We start from the raw sequence: 15267 nt of genomic DNA, 5'->3' as shown, positions 1-15267 counted from the left end.
CAGCCAGCAAGCCTCCCAGTATATAGCCAGCCAGCCCTCCCAGTATATAGCCATCCTGCCCCTTCCCAGTATATAGTCAGTCCACCCAGTATATAGCCAGTCTCCCTTTACATAGCCAGACAACCCCCCAGTATTTAGCCAGCCAGCCCCTCCCAAGTATATAGTCAGCTAGCCCCCCTACTATATAGCCAGCCCCCCCAGAATGCAGCCTGCATGCCCCCAGTATATAGCCAGCCAGCTGCCCCTGTATACAGCCAGCCAGCCCCCCCATTATATAGCCAGCCTCCCCCCTGTATACAATCAGCCCTTCCCCTGTATACAGCCATTCTGCCCCCTGTATACAGCTAACCATCCTGCTGTATACAACCAGCCCCCCCCCTGTATATATCCAGCCGTCCCCCTGTATACAGCCAGTATGCCACCCCATTATATATTATTATTATATATTTATACAGCACCATTTATTCCATGGTGCTGTACGATCAGTAAGGGGGGTCACATAAATGACATTAAGACAAAAACAGGTGCACGTACAAAATAGAAAACTGCAGTGATCAGGAGACAAGTAGAAGCAGGACCCTGCCCATGAGGGCTCACAATCTATATGGGGGGGTGGGGGGTAGAGACATAAGGTGAGCGAGCAGTGCAGTTATTGTACATTACAGGCGATCCTAAACAGGTGGGTTTTCAGGTTACATTTGAAGGTTTGGAAAGTGGGGGACAGTCTGGCGCATTTTGGTAGAGAGTTCCAGAGTATGGGAGATACACCGGAGAAGTCCTGGATGCGGTTGTGAGAAGAGAGGATGGTAGTAAATTGAAGTTGAAGGTCATATGAGAAGCGGAGATTACATGTGGGACGGTATTGTCTGATGAGTTCAGAGATAAATGGAGGGGACATGCTGTGGATGGCTTTGATGATGAGGCCATGGACTAGTAATTTTGTAGACTCTGGATTGAGGAAGGGTCGAATGAAAGAGATGTTCTTGAGATGGAGGCTTGAGATGGGTTGTAGTAAGGCCCTCGATGCGAGGCTTAAAAGATAAGGTGGCTCCAAGGCAACAGACTTTAGGGACCGGGGAGAGTGTGGAGCCATGAATTGTGACAGTTAGGTGGTAGGGATGTGTTAGGTGGAGGAAAGATTCTGTTTTGTCCATGTTAAGTTTTAGAAAATGGGAAGAGAAAAAGGAGGATATGGCTGACAGACACTCAGGAATTCTGGCTAGAAGAGAGGAAATATCTCGACCAGAAATATAGATCCGCTTGTCATCTGCATATGAATAGTATTGGAAGCCATAGAACTTAATTAGGTGTCCCAGGCCAGAGTTGTAGAGGTTGAAGAAGAAGCGTTCCAGGACAGAGCCCTGAGGGACGCCAACAGAGAGGGGGCGAGGTGAAGAGGTGGTGTGAGAGTGATAAAAACTGAACGTCCAGTTGGAAAGGTATGAGGAGATCCGGGAGAGGGCACAGTTGGTGATACCAAGAGAACAAAGCGTCTGCAGCAGGAGAGAATGGTTGACAGTGTCAAAAGCAGAGGACACGTCAAGGAGGAGGAGAACAGGGCAGTGATGTTTTGCCTTAGCTGACAGTAGGTTATCAGAAATTTTGGTCCGGGAAGTCTCAGTGGCATGATTGGATCGAAAACCAGATTGTAGATTGTCAAGGAGAAAGTTGGATTAGAGGTAGGAAGATAGTTCTAGGTGGACATGTTGTTCCAGTTTTGAGGCAAATGGAAGTAGTGAAAGAAGGGTAGAAGGGAATTAAAGGTAGAAAATAGTTGTTTGGGGTTGTGAGATAAAGAAGATATAAGATTAATGAAGTAATGCTGTTTAGCAGATGCAAGTGCAGATTTGTAGGTGAAGACCGCTTGCTTGTTTGACAGAAGGTCTTCCTTCGAGAGGGATTTCTTCCAATGCGGTTCAGCTCTCCTGGCACTCTGCCTCAGATTGGTGTTCCAGGGTTGCCGGTTCGGTTGTCTAGATGTAGTGAGAGTGAGGGGGGGCTATAGAGTCCAGGGCAGAAGAAACTATGGTATTGTAGAAGGTAGTAGCAGTTTCTACCTCCTTGAATGGGGATATGGAAGAGAGAGGTAGGAGAGTCTCAGAGAGTTTGCAGGTGTCTAGATGTTTGACCGTGCATTCCATATTGCTCTAGAGCGATGGGGTGGGCAGAAGAGATGGTGATATAGAGAATTCATTAGGAGGTGGTGGAATATAGGGATTAGTGGTCAAGGTATGAAAATAAGGGGAAGATGATTGCTACAAACAGCATTATTTGTGAACTTATTTGTGATATGTTACTTACATATAGTATGATGTGTGCAAATCTGGTTCAATCCTGGTTTGATTCTGGAATCATTCTGATGCTACAACACTTAAGGTCTGCACTTAAGAGATTGCAATGAAGACCTAGGTCAGAAGACCTCTAAGTTTACATTTATACAACCAAGATTAATTAGTGAACTACTATTAGGTGTGAGAAATGTGTGAAGGAATTAAGGAAGGAAGAAAATAGTCTCTAAAGAACAGCACGGAATTAGGTCTACAATCACACATATATTCTGCCCCCCCAGTATACAGCCAGCCCCCCCCCCCCGTATATGTACAGCCTTCCTTGTATACAGCCAGCTCCCCCTTCTGTATACAGCCAGTCAGTCCACTTGGTCGTTTGCCAACATCATAGTCTGTGCGACGCCAGCGCAATTGCTTCAAGTAGCGGAACTTCGGGGGAGCATCGGAAAGGTGAGAACATTTTTTAAAATTTTTTCACCTGCCCCACCACGAGCCCAGTCCACGAGCCAGATGCAGCCATCAAAACAGCCACATCTGGCTTGCGAGCCATAGGTTCCCAACCCCTGTTAAGACAGGGGTTGGGAACCTATGGCTCGCAAGTCAGATGTGGCTGTTTTGATGGCTGTTCAGTTCTCCTGGCACTTTGAACAATTTTGTGAGTTATTGTAATGACTGGATTGTGTTTCAAGACTCTCTAGAGTTTAGACAACTACGAACAGCTACTATGAAGTGATGTGCTGGTTCAGGGTCCATTTATCCGCCACTTATTCTACTGCTCTTTTTTCCCTTCTCTCTCTTCTCCATCCCTTATTCTTTTTCTCTCTCCTTTACTTCTTGTCGTCTTTTATTCTGTCTCTTTTGTAATGCACAGGTGTTATTACCTTTAGGACCAGATTTTGGAATACCTATCTCCTTTTTTGTTCATCCATTGGTGTTTTGCTATTACCACATAAGGTTACACACAAGTGACATAAGTCAGATATAAAATTTGTGGCCTGCCTATGAAGTCTAAAGTGGTGGTGGGAAGGAGAACAATCCCATCCACTATCCTGCAATTGAATATTTCCAAGGAATAGCCAGTAGATGTGTCTCCAAATTTCCAGAAGTTAACCCTGATGGAACTAACGGCGTATTTACACAACTGTGTTAAACCATGATCTAAAATTTGCAATTACCTCACAGTACAAGCAAAAATTTCTATAGAAACTACAATGCATTGTGATTTTGCATGAGAAAAAGATCAGAACTGAATATGGATCTCAATCTCAAAGTTCTCACACTGGTATTTCAGATATCAACGAGTGTATAACACAACAGCAATGTGTTGGAGGACAATGTATAAACACTCCAGGCTCCTTCCGATGTGTCTGTCCTGAAGGATACAGGTTATATAACCAAGGAATCCAACAATTTTGTCAAGGTACTAAGATAATCTACTCTCCAGCCATTATTTCTGTATGACTTGAGTGTGGCTTGCTGATCATTTTGTTGCATCATTTTAGATATAGATGAATGTTCTCTCTTTCGGGAAATCTGCTCCCCTCATGGCAGGTGTGAGAATTTAGATGGGTCATATATGTGCATCTGTGACCCTGGCTATGCACCTAGTGATGACCAGAAAAGATGTGAAGGTAACCGCTTATATTTCTATATTGTAATTTTTCTTTATAGTGTACTGTGGTTATTTTCTCTATAGTATCTTTTTTTTGTTAGTTTAATAAAAATTATTTACTTTACTTTTAGCATACCGAATTCTCATGTGCCTTTCACAAAGTGTCCTATGTTAGCATCATGTACTTGCTGATATATCCAGGGAAGGTTTAGTTGTGCTATGCTTACCCTCCAGTGGCCCAGGTGTATGTCTGGTTCAACTGAATGGTCAACCAGATTATATATAGAGGTGTGAAGGAACCCAGTGGTGGTGACTAGAATGGCCCTCACTTGAAGGTTGTAGGCTCTTTTAGGTTAAAAATGGTGTTCACCATCTCCTTCTAAGACCTAAGGTTTAAAAAATATAGCTGCATATACAAAAAATAATACATTTAAAAAGTACATAAAAAGTTACATAAAGATTTATTTTAGAACAATTGTTTGCAAGTCATAATATATCATGAGAGAACAAAAGTTTTATGGAGAAAATATTTTTGAACATAATTGGAAAGACGATATTAAAGGACATCTACCACCAGGTTAAAGGATTGTAAACCAAGCACTCTGACTTAAAGAATTATGGAAATGAGCCAGAGGGACTCCAGGCCACATTAACATCTAAGGAGCCCAGAGCCCCTCAGGCACATTTGCATAATTTTAAAGGCCTTTTTTGTAAAATCCAGGGCATAAGAAGCTAAAGAACAGCAGATCCTAGTAGAGGACACACACCAGTATGTCAGTGTGCTTGGTTTACAGTCCTGGTGGTAGATGTCCTTTAAGATTTTCAAATAACATGATTCTATTGTAAATCATTAGATAAAAGATTGTATGCATAAATGAGAAAGATGCATACAATTTTTTTATAAGATGATTTACAATAGAATTATGTTATTTGAAAATCTTTATATTGTCTGTCAAATTATGTTAAAAAGTATTTTCTCTATAAAACTTTTGTCCTTAATGACTTACATACACTTTTTCTAAAATAGGTTTTCTATATAAATCTACCGTATATTCCGGCGTATAAAACGACCTGGTGTATAAGACGACCCCCCTACTTTCCTGTTAAAAATATAGAGTTTAAGATATATTTGCCGTATAAGACTACCCCTTTTCCAACAGCCAGCTCCCCCTGTATATTGCCAGCCTGTACCCCCAGTATACAGCCAGCCCCCCTGTATATAGCCAAACTGCCCCCCCTAGTATACTGCCAGCCTGTACCCCCAGTATACAGCCAGCTATTATACAGCCTGGCGGCCCCCCAATTGTGCAGAATGCCGCCCCCCCAGTTTGCATCCTGCCGCCTCCCCCTCTATATAGCCAGCCTGCTTGGCACATTAATAATACAACAGCTTCTCACCTTTCCCGCGATCCACCGAAGCTCCGCTGCTACACTCCGGCCGGCGGTGACAGCTCATTGAGCGCTGGTGGCTCACAGAATATGACGTCAGCCGCGCGCCGACGTCATATTCTCTGCGACGCTGGCACCCACGGAGCTGTCACCGGCGGCTGGAGCGTAGCAGCGGAGCTTCGGTGGATCGCGGAAAAGGTGAGAAGAAACATTACCGGCGTATAAGACGACCCCAGACCAGACTGAAGATTTTTCAGTCTTCAAAAGTCGTCTTATACGCCGGTATATACGGTATATATCTCTATCAAAACCTATCTTTCAACCCCCAAACAAAGAGGGGTGAAAAAGACCAACATGAACAGCCGGAAAACGTTAATAATCGTACAAAGTATAAATTTTATTGGGTCAAATGACAACAAGAGTGGTTAAAAGTGAACCCACTATGGGAGGGGACACAAGCAAGAGTTGCATCGCAGGCAACTGATCATAACACCTAGATGAATGGTATGTAAAGACAACAATGGCCAAATGAGGGTGTAAAAACAGTCATAATGGGAAGCGTGGAAAATAAAGAATTGGTAACCTAATAATCAATACATAAGAACCTTGTAACGAGCTTACCCATATTGTGATCGTTGCCCAGGATAGCAGCAACCCCGACGCGCGTTTCGGCTGATGGAACAGCCTTCGTCTGGGGGTGTGATCAACAGGGCGACGAGCCAGATTTAAAAAGGAACCAGGAGCCAATCAGGCAGCAGAGTTCAGTGATGTGGTGGAGGTAAGATGGCGCTAAAGTGTCGCGAGATCTCGTGGGAGCCGTCGGATGTGAATGCCGTGAATTGTCCGTGGTGAGGCGCGCGTGCACAAAAACAAGAGTGCGACTAATGTGAGCGTGCGCACAAAAACGTCTGTGGGGCCAAAATGCGGAGCGTGCGCCAAAAAGATTTTTTTTGGCGCATATCGTTATGGCATGACTGATGAGCTCTGGTGAGAGAAAGGCTCCCGGATTTGTATATATATAGTGTCCTTAAAAATTGGGCATAACAAAAAACATGACGATTAGTATATCAGGGAATTGTATACATAAAAACATTAATTAAGACTTAATTCTCTGCAGTATAAAAATAATGATAATAACAGCAATGGAATATGACAGGCATAAAAACGTGAGTGATATAGATGTGTGGAGACATGAACTGTGTATATCTGAACATTCCATAAAAGATTTTTTATATAATACAAATATTGATATATACATGGACTTAGTGATCACATACATGTGGAGTGAAGGAAAGTGAGGGAGTGAATCCGGTGACACACAGTGAGGGACACACAGTGAGGGAGGTGAGATGACAAACATAAGTGACAAATTATGAACACTCATTATGTGAGATATCGAAAGACTCAATGCCTGGGAGGGCATAATCTATAAAGTGCGTTGTAGTGTTAAATATGCATGTGCCTAAACATTAGCTGCCAGAGAGTTAGTATAATAGAAATGCAGAAAAAATACTAGTTTCCAAAATTTAGCTATCGGGAACTTAATGTGATGGCTCTTCAATATAATTATTGGTCTCCAATGCAGTTATTGGTTTGTAGAGAAGGACCGATATTGCATCCATTTCAGGTCATGGAAACACCAGGAACTTGTAGGACAGGTGATTATAATGTACGTCACATCAAATGTAGGACACTTATGGCTCAAACAACTATGAGAAAGGAGAGAAGTGAGTTAAAAACATGAAGAAAAAAATAAAAATAAAAAACTTTTTTTTTTTTTAAATCAAGGCCAATGGATGGCATACTCACTGGGGCCCTGAGGACGTCTCGGGTGCAGATTGGGTTGGGTGCGGACACAGAAGCAGAAATTAACAGAAATCATCCTACAAAAAGGAAGCGAAGCTAAGTGTTTCGTTTAGACCATTTGGTTGTAGTGTTTTTAGTGTCCAAATCCAACGGGCTTCTCGTTGCGCTAGTTGTTTTTGTACTGGTCCACCTCTGATGTTGGTCAAAATCCTGTCAATGCCTCGGACCATCAATCCCCGAGGATCGGCATTATGATGCATTCTAAAATGCTGGGCAACAGGTCTGCCTTCTGTGTTGAAGTCAGCATCTTTGGCAGAAATTATGTCCCTCATATGTTCCCGCACACGGACCTTTAGTTCACGTGTGGTGAGGCCAATGTATATCAGATTACACGGGCAGGTTGCATAATACACAACCGCCCGTGTATTGCACGTGATTGTGTGTGTTATTTTGTACTCAGATAGTCCCGTGGAGTCCTGAAAGGTAACTGCTCGTGCAATATTGGGACAGGCTATGCACTTACCACATGGTTTGCAGCCCCATGCTGGTGGTTTTGATTCAAAGATCGTCTTTGGTCGTGCTGATTCATAATGGCTGCGCACCAGTAGATCCCGAAGGTTCTTAGAGCGTCGTGCCGTTACACTGGGTTGGGAATAGATGTATTTGGATATTATGGGGTCTGATAATAAAATGGGCCAGTATTTAGTCAATATTTGTCTCATATTCTGCCATTGTGTGTGGTAATCCGTGATGAATCTTACCTTGGATGGATTTGATGGTTTGGGTGATGGATGCAGTAGGGCTTGACGTGAGGTGGCCTTTTCTCTAAAGTATGCGTGTTTAATGGCTCTGTTGCTGTAGCCTCGTTGCCGGAAACGGGATTTGAGTTTTTCTGCTTGTATCTCGAATTCCGTGTCTGTGGAGCAGATTCTGCGTACTCGAAGAAACTGCCCAATTGGTACAGCTCGAATGGTCTGCGGAGGATGAGATGATGCAGCGTGTAAAAGCGCATTGACTGCAGTTTCCTTTCAAAATACATTGGTTTGTAAAAAACCATTGCTATCTTTGGTTAGTTTCACATCAAGAAAAGTGACAGTAGTTTCATGTGCTTCATAGGTGAGTTTGATGTTGTAAGGATTTTGGTTGAGGCAAAAGAAGAATTCCTTAAGATCCGTCAAACCACCCTTCCAAACGATCAAAATATCATCAATGTAGCGGGTCCAAAAAACGACCCGGTCCATTGATGGAAGTCGATCGCTGTTGAGTAGGTCCCTCTCCCACAGCCCCAGGAACAGATTTGCATATGAGGGCGCACATGCCGCCCCCACAGCTGTACCCTGGAGCTGCAGGAAGAAGGACCCCCCAAAGACAAAGTAATTGTGGCACAGGATAAATTCGAGAAGTTGTAGCAGGAAATTGGAAAATTCAGTGGTCAAATTTTCCATAGAAAGGAAAAATTGTGCTGCACGTATCCCGTCGGCATGTCTGATACACGTATACAGCGACTCAACGTCGCAAGTCACCAGTAACATATCGTTGTCGATATGTAGCCCATCGATTTTACATAGTAAATCTGTGGTGTCTTTAGTATATGACGGAAGGCATCCCACAATCTTTTTAAGATGGTAATCAACAAACCTGCTCACATTCTCTGTAAGACATCCACGGCCCGAGATTATGGGTCTTCCTGGGGGTTGTGTCGCATGCTTGTGTATCTTTGGTAGAAGATACAGTGTGGGAGTCACGGGATCAGACACCTGGAGAGAAGCAGATAGTTCTTTACTGATGGTTTTGTTGTTTACTGCTTGCGTGAGGATTTTATTCAATTCACTTGTGAATTTGCTGGATGGGTTAAACGTGAGGCGTTTGTAACAGCGTGTGTCATTAAGCTGACGATACGCCTCCCTCTCGTATAATGTATGTGGCCATACCACCACGTTCCCCCCCTTATCGGCCTGCTTAATTACAATGGTTTTATCATGTCTCAGATTATTTATACATTGTCTTTCCTGTTTAGAAAGATTATCGTGACTAACCTGTTGGTACACTTGTGAGAATTCGTTGGAGACCACTTTCACGAATAAATCTACCGCAGGACAGGTGTTTAAGGGGGGGAAGCGTTGTGATTTTTTCTTTATACATGGTGGGATGTTTTCTTGCATATTACTCTCATCTTGTAGTTCCTCAAGGTATATATCTCTATGTATAGATATATTTAGATAAGATATATATATATATATATATACATATTTATTTTTTTGTATGTACATTTATATTTTTTAACCTTAGCTCTAAAGAAGGAGACGGTGCATCTCCAAAACACGTCTCACTAATAAAACTTAAACGATGACTTTACTGTGTAGACACTATTTGTGACCTACAAGAACTAAAATAACCTACAAACTTCCAGGCAGAGCCGTTCCTATCACCACCGCTGGGTTCCTTCACATGTTGCCACCGAGTGCATCCTACACATGGTAAACAACTGTCTGGCAGCTTCAACTGGAGGCTTAATGAAAGGCTTTTATGTAGCCTATCAAAGGTAAGCCCCCACCCTGAAAAGGGGCAAAAAGTTTGGGAAATCTATTTTACTAAAAATATCTACCTTAGAGGAGCGCAGTCTCCTTTTTATTTCTCAATATATGGAGGTGGCTTGTACATGTGAGCTCTGATTAAATATTTTAAATTAAAACCATTATAATTGCAGAGGCATCTGTATTATTCCGTGTATGGTGGCTCAGTTTTGAAATCTTTGTTTTCATTATTCTAGAGGTTTCTCGTGGTTTAGTTCTCAAGGACTGCTTCTTAAGTCTGGATGACACTCTTTTCTGTGACAGCGTTCTTGCTGTCAATGTAACACGAGAGCAGTGCTGTTGTTCACTGGGTGCTGGATGGGGAGACCACTGTGAGATCTACCCTTGTCCTGTACACAGTTCAGGTATGGTATATTTCTATTATTTTATGAAAAAAAATGTATATATAAAAAGAAAGCACGAAATGTGTAATTCTATTGAGAAGCAGTGTAGGTGGGCAAGGAAGCCCCAAACATATTGCCATCACTCCAGCTTCATTAGCAGGGCCGGATCAAAGGGGGGGGGGCACCACTTTGCCCTTAGATATATATAATATATTTATTATGGGGGGAGTGTATATAGCAATAATAGGAGTCTGCATATAGTTATTTATTATAGGGAGGCTGTATATAGTTGTTATAGGCGGACTGTATGTAGTTATTATAGGGGGTGTATATAGTTATTATAGGGAGGCTGTTTATAGTTATTATGGGGTGGTGTATATAGTTATTATAGGGGGACTGTATATAGTTATCATATGGGGACTGTATTTAGTTATTATAGGGGGCTTCATATAGTTATTATAGGGAAACTGTATATAGATATTATAGGGGACTGTATATAGTTATTATAGGGGACTGTATATAGTTATAGGGGGCTTTATTTAGTTACTATAGGGGGACTGTATATAGTTATTATAGGGGGGCTGTATATAGTTATTATAGGGGCCTGTATATAGTTAATGGGGGCTGTATATAGTTATTATAGGGGTTGAATATAGTTATTATAGGGTGACTGTATAAAGTTATTATAGGGGGTGTATATAGTTATTATAGTGGGCTGTATATAGTTAATGCTGTGGGACTGTATATAGGTAATGTTGGGGGCTGTATATAGTTATCGCTGGGGGCTATACATAGTGATTACTGGGGGCTGTATATAGTGATTACTAAGTATACTGTGATTGCTGGGGAGCTGTATAAAATGGCGGTGGGGGTCTGTATATAGTGATTGCCAGGGGAGCTGTATATAGTGGTTTCTGGGAATTGTATATAGTGAATACTGGGTGCTGTACATAGTGATTACAGGGGATGCTGTATATAGTTATTTCTGGGGAGTGGGATATAGTGATTGCTGTTCCCTGTCTGGTATACATTCAATGGGGGTCCCCACCAACCTTAATCTGGCCCTGTTCATCGGGGTACCATAATCTTTTCTCATGGCTAATCCTCCATGCCCCTTTATTAGTTTAGTGGCTCTTTGTACTTTTACTAAACCCCAATTTCTATAATTTAATAGACTCTTTTTATATGAATCCTTGTATTGTATGGCCCTGCCATGAGATGTAACATGTCGAAGCAGGATATTATAGTGCTTCAAGTTGTCAGTATTCCTCATTTTACTACCTGACAATGTTGCCTAAAAGATGTGTTCGATGGCTATCCAGATCCTTACACCAGTAGTTAGGGCAGTGAGTTGCAGGACAGCATGGACAATGTACATGGTATCTCAACACAGAAAACCGTCCATTAGTTTTTTAGTTTTTATTAGTTATTTTTATTTATTGCAACATAGTTTGAAATCCATAAAACTGATCATGCAGTTATTTTACCTCTCCTTTTTATCTTCGTTTATTCTCCAAATCTTTGGTGGATTCTTAGTAAACTTAACACTAAAAACAACTGGTTTAGTTTTCCTACTTTTTGTCTGCATGTATTGTACCTAAATTGACATAAACCATCATCTATTTCTTTAGGTAATTGTTCATAACACTAATTGTCACTTTGTTTTGCTTTAAAAACTTTTTTTAATGTACTTTCAGCTGAGTTTCTGTCACTATGTCCAGATGGGATAGGCTTCATTGTTGACCTTGATATCATAAGTTATGGTATACCCACATACCGAGGTAAGAAGTGATGCCATTTTACAGCAAATGTCTAGGAAATCAGTCAAATACTATAAACTTTATACAGTCAGTTACGCACAAGATATTTTCTGTAGGTTTGTTCTTAAGTTGAATTTGTATGTAAATCGGAACTGTATACTTTATAATTGTAGCCCCAGACAGAATTCTTTTGGGTCTTTGTGACAACTGGATTTTAAAAATGTTGGATTGTCTTAAGAACCAGGATTAACAATAAAGCTTAATTGCAGGCACTTTTTATAACTATTATAGATGTTTACTGTAGTCCAGGGCTAACAAACAGTAAATTACCAATATCCAGAGGTCCATTTGTAACTATGGGTCGTCTGTACGTCGGGTGTTCTTAAGTAGGGGACCACCTGTAGTAATATTTATTTATCGGCATGATGAAGAGGCTAATACAACATAAAATAGTACATCATAAAAAGGATTTTAAATCCTCCAAACCACTTGATTGATTACTTGTACTTTGTTATAGTGCAAATCTCTCACTTTTGCCAGGTGAGCAGGTTTTCACATACTGCACTATTATAATTATAACTTGTCAGCCCTGCATAAACCCATGTGATTGGGCCCTTAGACATATGACTAGTGTCCAAAAGAGCCTGCAGCTACTTCGGTTATTGGGTCGGTAACCTTTCTGCATGTGTTGAGGAACTGGGGAGTGCTATGCTGAGTATTCATTAAAGGGGTTGTCCGAGTTTTTGAAAAAAAGATAAAAGTGGCCGGGACAGGGCTGCTTAAAAAAAATAAAGATGTACTTACCTCCCGGTGCCCTCCCGTATCCAGCGCTGCTGTCACTCCGGTCCGGGCGCCATGTAAACAAACATGGCCGCTGGAGCAGCGCTGGATTCAGCTTCCGGACGGCCGTGGCCGGGCACACCTATCCGTCCCTATACACAGCATTGAGTGACAGCAGCGCTGGATAGGGGAGGGCACCGGGAGGTAAGTACATCTTTATTTTTTTTAAGCAGCCCTGTCCCGGCCACTTTTATCTTTTTTTCAAAAACTCGGACAACCTCTTTAACACCAGATATATTAAGACTGAAGGATCAACCATGCTTTAACACAGACATCCCTAGGACTTGCCAGGGGATAAGCCAGTGTTTGGAGTTGCTACAACCTCTAACTTGAATCTCTTTTCTTTTATAGATATTGATGAATGTGAGTTATTCGGACAAGAAATTTGCAAGGAAGGAAAGTGTGTAAACACCCAACCCAGTTATGAATGTTACTGCAAACATGGGTACTATTATGATACCCGATTACTTCAATGTATGGGTAAGAAAAAACTAAAACTGGTAAAATACAAAGCTAAATGATGTGACAGTAAAGCAAGGACTGTTTATGTTGTTCAAATCCTGACGGAGGTCACTGACAGGCCCAAGCTGAGTCTTAAACAACTAGGAATGGTCCATATAAAACCATAATACAGAGCTGATGGGGCAAAGTTTACATTAATTTTGAGTATTCCTTACTCTCTTATGTAAAAAGCCTAATACAGCACAATGCTTTCTTCAATATTTCCTCTTGGATATAAGTCCTTTACATATGCAATGATGCCTGACATGTTAAAGGAAATAATAGGGTCACTAACAGGTGCTTCTGCCATACAGTGCACCATGTGATTAATTTTAAAATTTCATTCTCAAGGTATTGTTTATTCAATCAACATTGGACTAAACAAATGGATTTGGTTGTTGTCCAATTCCAGTTTTGTTACTGAGTATTTTTGTTGTATCTTGTAATAATGATATAATAATTGAAACAGATACTGTATAATTACAGCCTGTAAAGTGATGTATAAAATATTTCAACGTGTTTCCCTACAGATGTAGATGAGTGCGTTGATGAGTCAAACTGCATAAATGGCCAGTGCATAAATACTCAAGGATCCTTCTATTGCCGCTGCCCTATTCACATGCAATACCACGCTGAACACAAGCGCTGCATGCCCAATCCTGAATTAGGTAAGCCCAGATAAGGATAAGCCATTAATAGTTAATAGTTGAGGGGGAGCTGACACCTAGCCCCCACAGGGCCCCATTTCAGGCAAAAAGTAAGGGGGATTTTTTTCACCAATGAACGATTTTGAAGTGAGTTATGCTGGAGAAACAGGGGAAGTCTACATAAAACGGGTGGACAATGCATGTATCAAGCCCTTCTCTGCCTGTTTTTAAGCTTTTCTGCCCCGCATGTCACTTTGGGCTTGATGGGGCAGAGAGCGGGCAGGTGATGTGGGGAGTCAATGGGACTGAGATTGTTTGGCTCAATGGTTGAGAGGCATGCACAGACAGCTCTACTACACAGATAACGCACATACACAAACAGCACCACTGCATATAATAAAGGCATTCACACAGACCCACACACTTTCATGCATATATACACCCCTGCACATAGATATTATATACCTTTGTTGCCTTTCAACAGAATCACATGGTTATGATGTCATGAAAGGTCCTTCATCCCATGACTATCAATGCCCTCCTAGTATGATGAGGGTCTGCAGTGTGGGAAGGGCTTGGTTGGTAGAAAACTCCAGGCAGCCTAGAGGCAATGTGGTACCCAAATCCTCCAGCTCTCAATAATAATAATAAACAGCCACTAGGGGTCAGGCTTACACTCTATGAACAAATAACATACCGTATTTTTCAGACTATAAGACGCACTGGACCATAAGACGCACCAAGGTTTTAGAGGAGGAAAAATAAGAAAAAATGTTTTTTCCCCAAATAGTATGCTAAAATATTTAATAAAGTAACAGTAATGTAACTGGGCGGTGCAGTGCAGCCATGTTCCTCTTTGGAGAGGGGCAGGGGCGAGCAGAGGTCACCCCCTCCTCCTCTCCCGGATACCGCCGTCTATCTTTAGATAGAATTATACGGATACTTAGTCATTGGGTCTCAAGAGTTACCAGGGCTGTATAGGTATGAGTATATGTGACAAATGCTCACAAGAGCTTACAATCTATGAGGAGGAGGGGGGCAGAGGAGGTGACAGTGCTTGTACAATGGTCACAAGAGCTTACAATCTATGAGGAGGAGGGGGGCAGAGGAGGTGACAGTGCCTGTACAATGGTCACAAGAGCTTACAATCTATGAGGAGGAGAGGACACAGGAGGTGACAGTGCTTGTACAGTGGTCACAAGAGCTTACAATCTATGAGGAGGAGGGGGGCAGAGGCGGTGACAGTGCTTGTACAATGGCCACGAGAGCTTACAATCTATGAGGAGGAGGACACAGGAGATGACAGTGCTTGTACAATGGTCACAAGAGCTTACAATCTATGAGGAGGAGGGGGGCAGAGGAGGTGACAGTGCTTGTACAATGGTCACAAGAGCTTACAATCTATGAGGAGGAGGGGGGCAGAGGAGGTGACAGTGCCTGTACAATGGTCACAAGAGCTTACAATCTATGAGGAGGAGAGGACACAGGAGGTGACAGTGCTTGTACA

General features: G+C 42.0%; 2 protein-coding genes across 2 annotated transcripts in view; one reads left to right on the top strand and one right to left on the bottom strand.

The window, feature by feature from the left end:
• LTBP3 (latent transforming growth factor beta binding protein 3) overlaps positions 1–15267 on the top strand; it is an 88196-nt gene that overhangs the window by 56574 nt on the left and 16355 nt on the right. The window contains exons 15-20 of the mRNA XM_072117836.1: positions 3580–3708; positions 3791–3919; positions 9866–10033; positions 11710–11793; positions 12964–13092; positions 13644–13781. Coding sequence (XP_071973937.1) covers positions 3580–3708; positions 3791–3919; positions 9866–10033; positions 11710–11793; positions 12964–13092; positions 13644–13781 — 777 coding nt within the window. The remainder of the gene's footprint in view (positions 1–3579; positions 3709–3790; positions 3920–9865; positions 10034–11709; positions 11794–12963; positions 13093–13643; positions 13782–15267) is intronic.
• LOC140068820 (uncharacterized) lies at positions 6254–9257 on the bottom strand. Its single transcript, XM_072114206.1, has 5 exons — positions 8734–9257; positions 7857–8069; positions 7619–7737; positions 7099–7172; positions 6254–6998 (listed from the first exon to the last, which is right to left on the bottom strand). The coding sequence occupies exons 1-4, from the start codon at positions 9255–9257 to the stop codon at positions 7168–7170; spliced, it is 861 nt and encodes a 286-aa protein (XP_071970307.1). The 3' UTR covers positions 6254–6998; positions 7099–7167.

Source organism: Engystomops pustulosus, chromosome 7 (genome assembly GCF_040894005.1).
Source record: "Engystomops pustulosus chromosome 7, aEngPut4.maternal, whole genome shotgun sequence".
In the NCBI taxonomy this organism is placed as follows: Eukaryota; Metazoa; Chordata; class Amphibia; order Anura; family Leptodactylidae; genus Engystomops; species Engystomops pustulosus.
Note: the sequence above shows the minus strand (reverse complement) of the source record. Positions and strands in the feature narration are given on the sequence as shown.

What these genes read in the sequence shown, in the direction of transcription:
- LOC140068820 (XM_072114206.1), bottom strand. Translation starts at nt 9,257, where the DNA reads ATGCAAGAAAACATCCCACCATGTATAAAGAAAAAATCACAACGCTTC. An exon ending in CTTACAGAGAATGTGAGCAG is followed by an intron (nt 8,070 to 8,733) that starts GTTTGTTGATTA and finishes CATCCTCCGCAG; the next exon opens with ACCATTCGAGCTGTACCAAT. An exon ending in AACCATCAAATCCATCCAAG is followed by an intron (nt 7,738 to 7,856) that starts GTAAGATTCATC and finishes TTCCCAACCCAG; the next exon opens with TGTAACGGCACGACGCTCTA.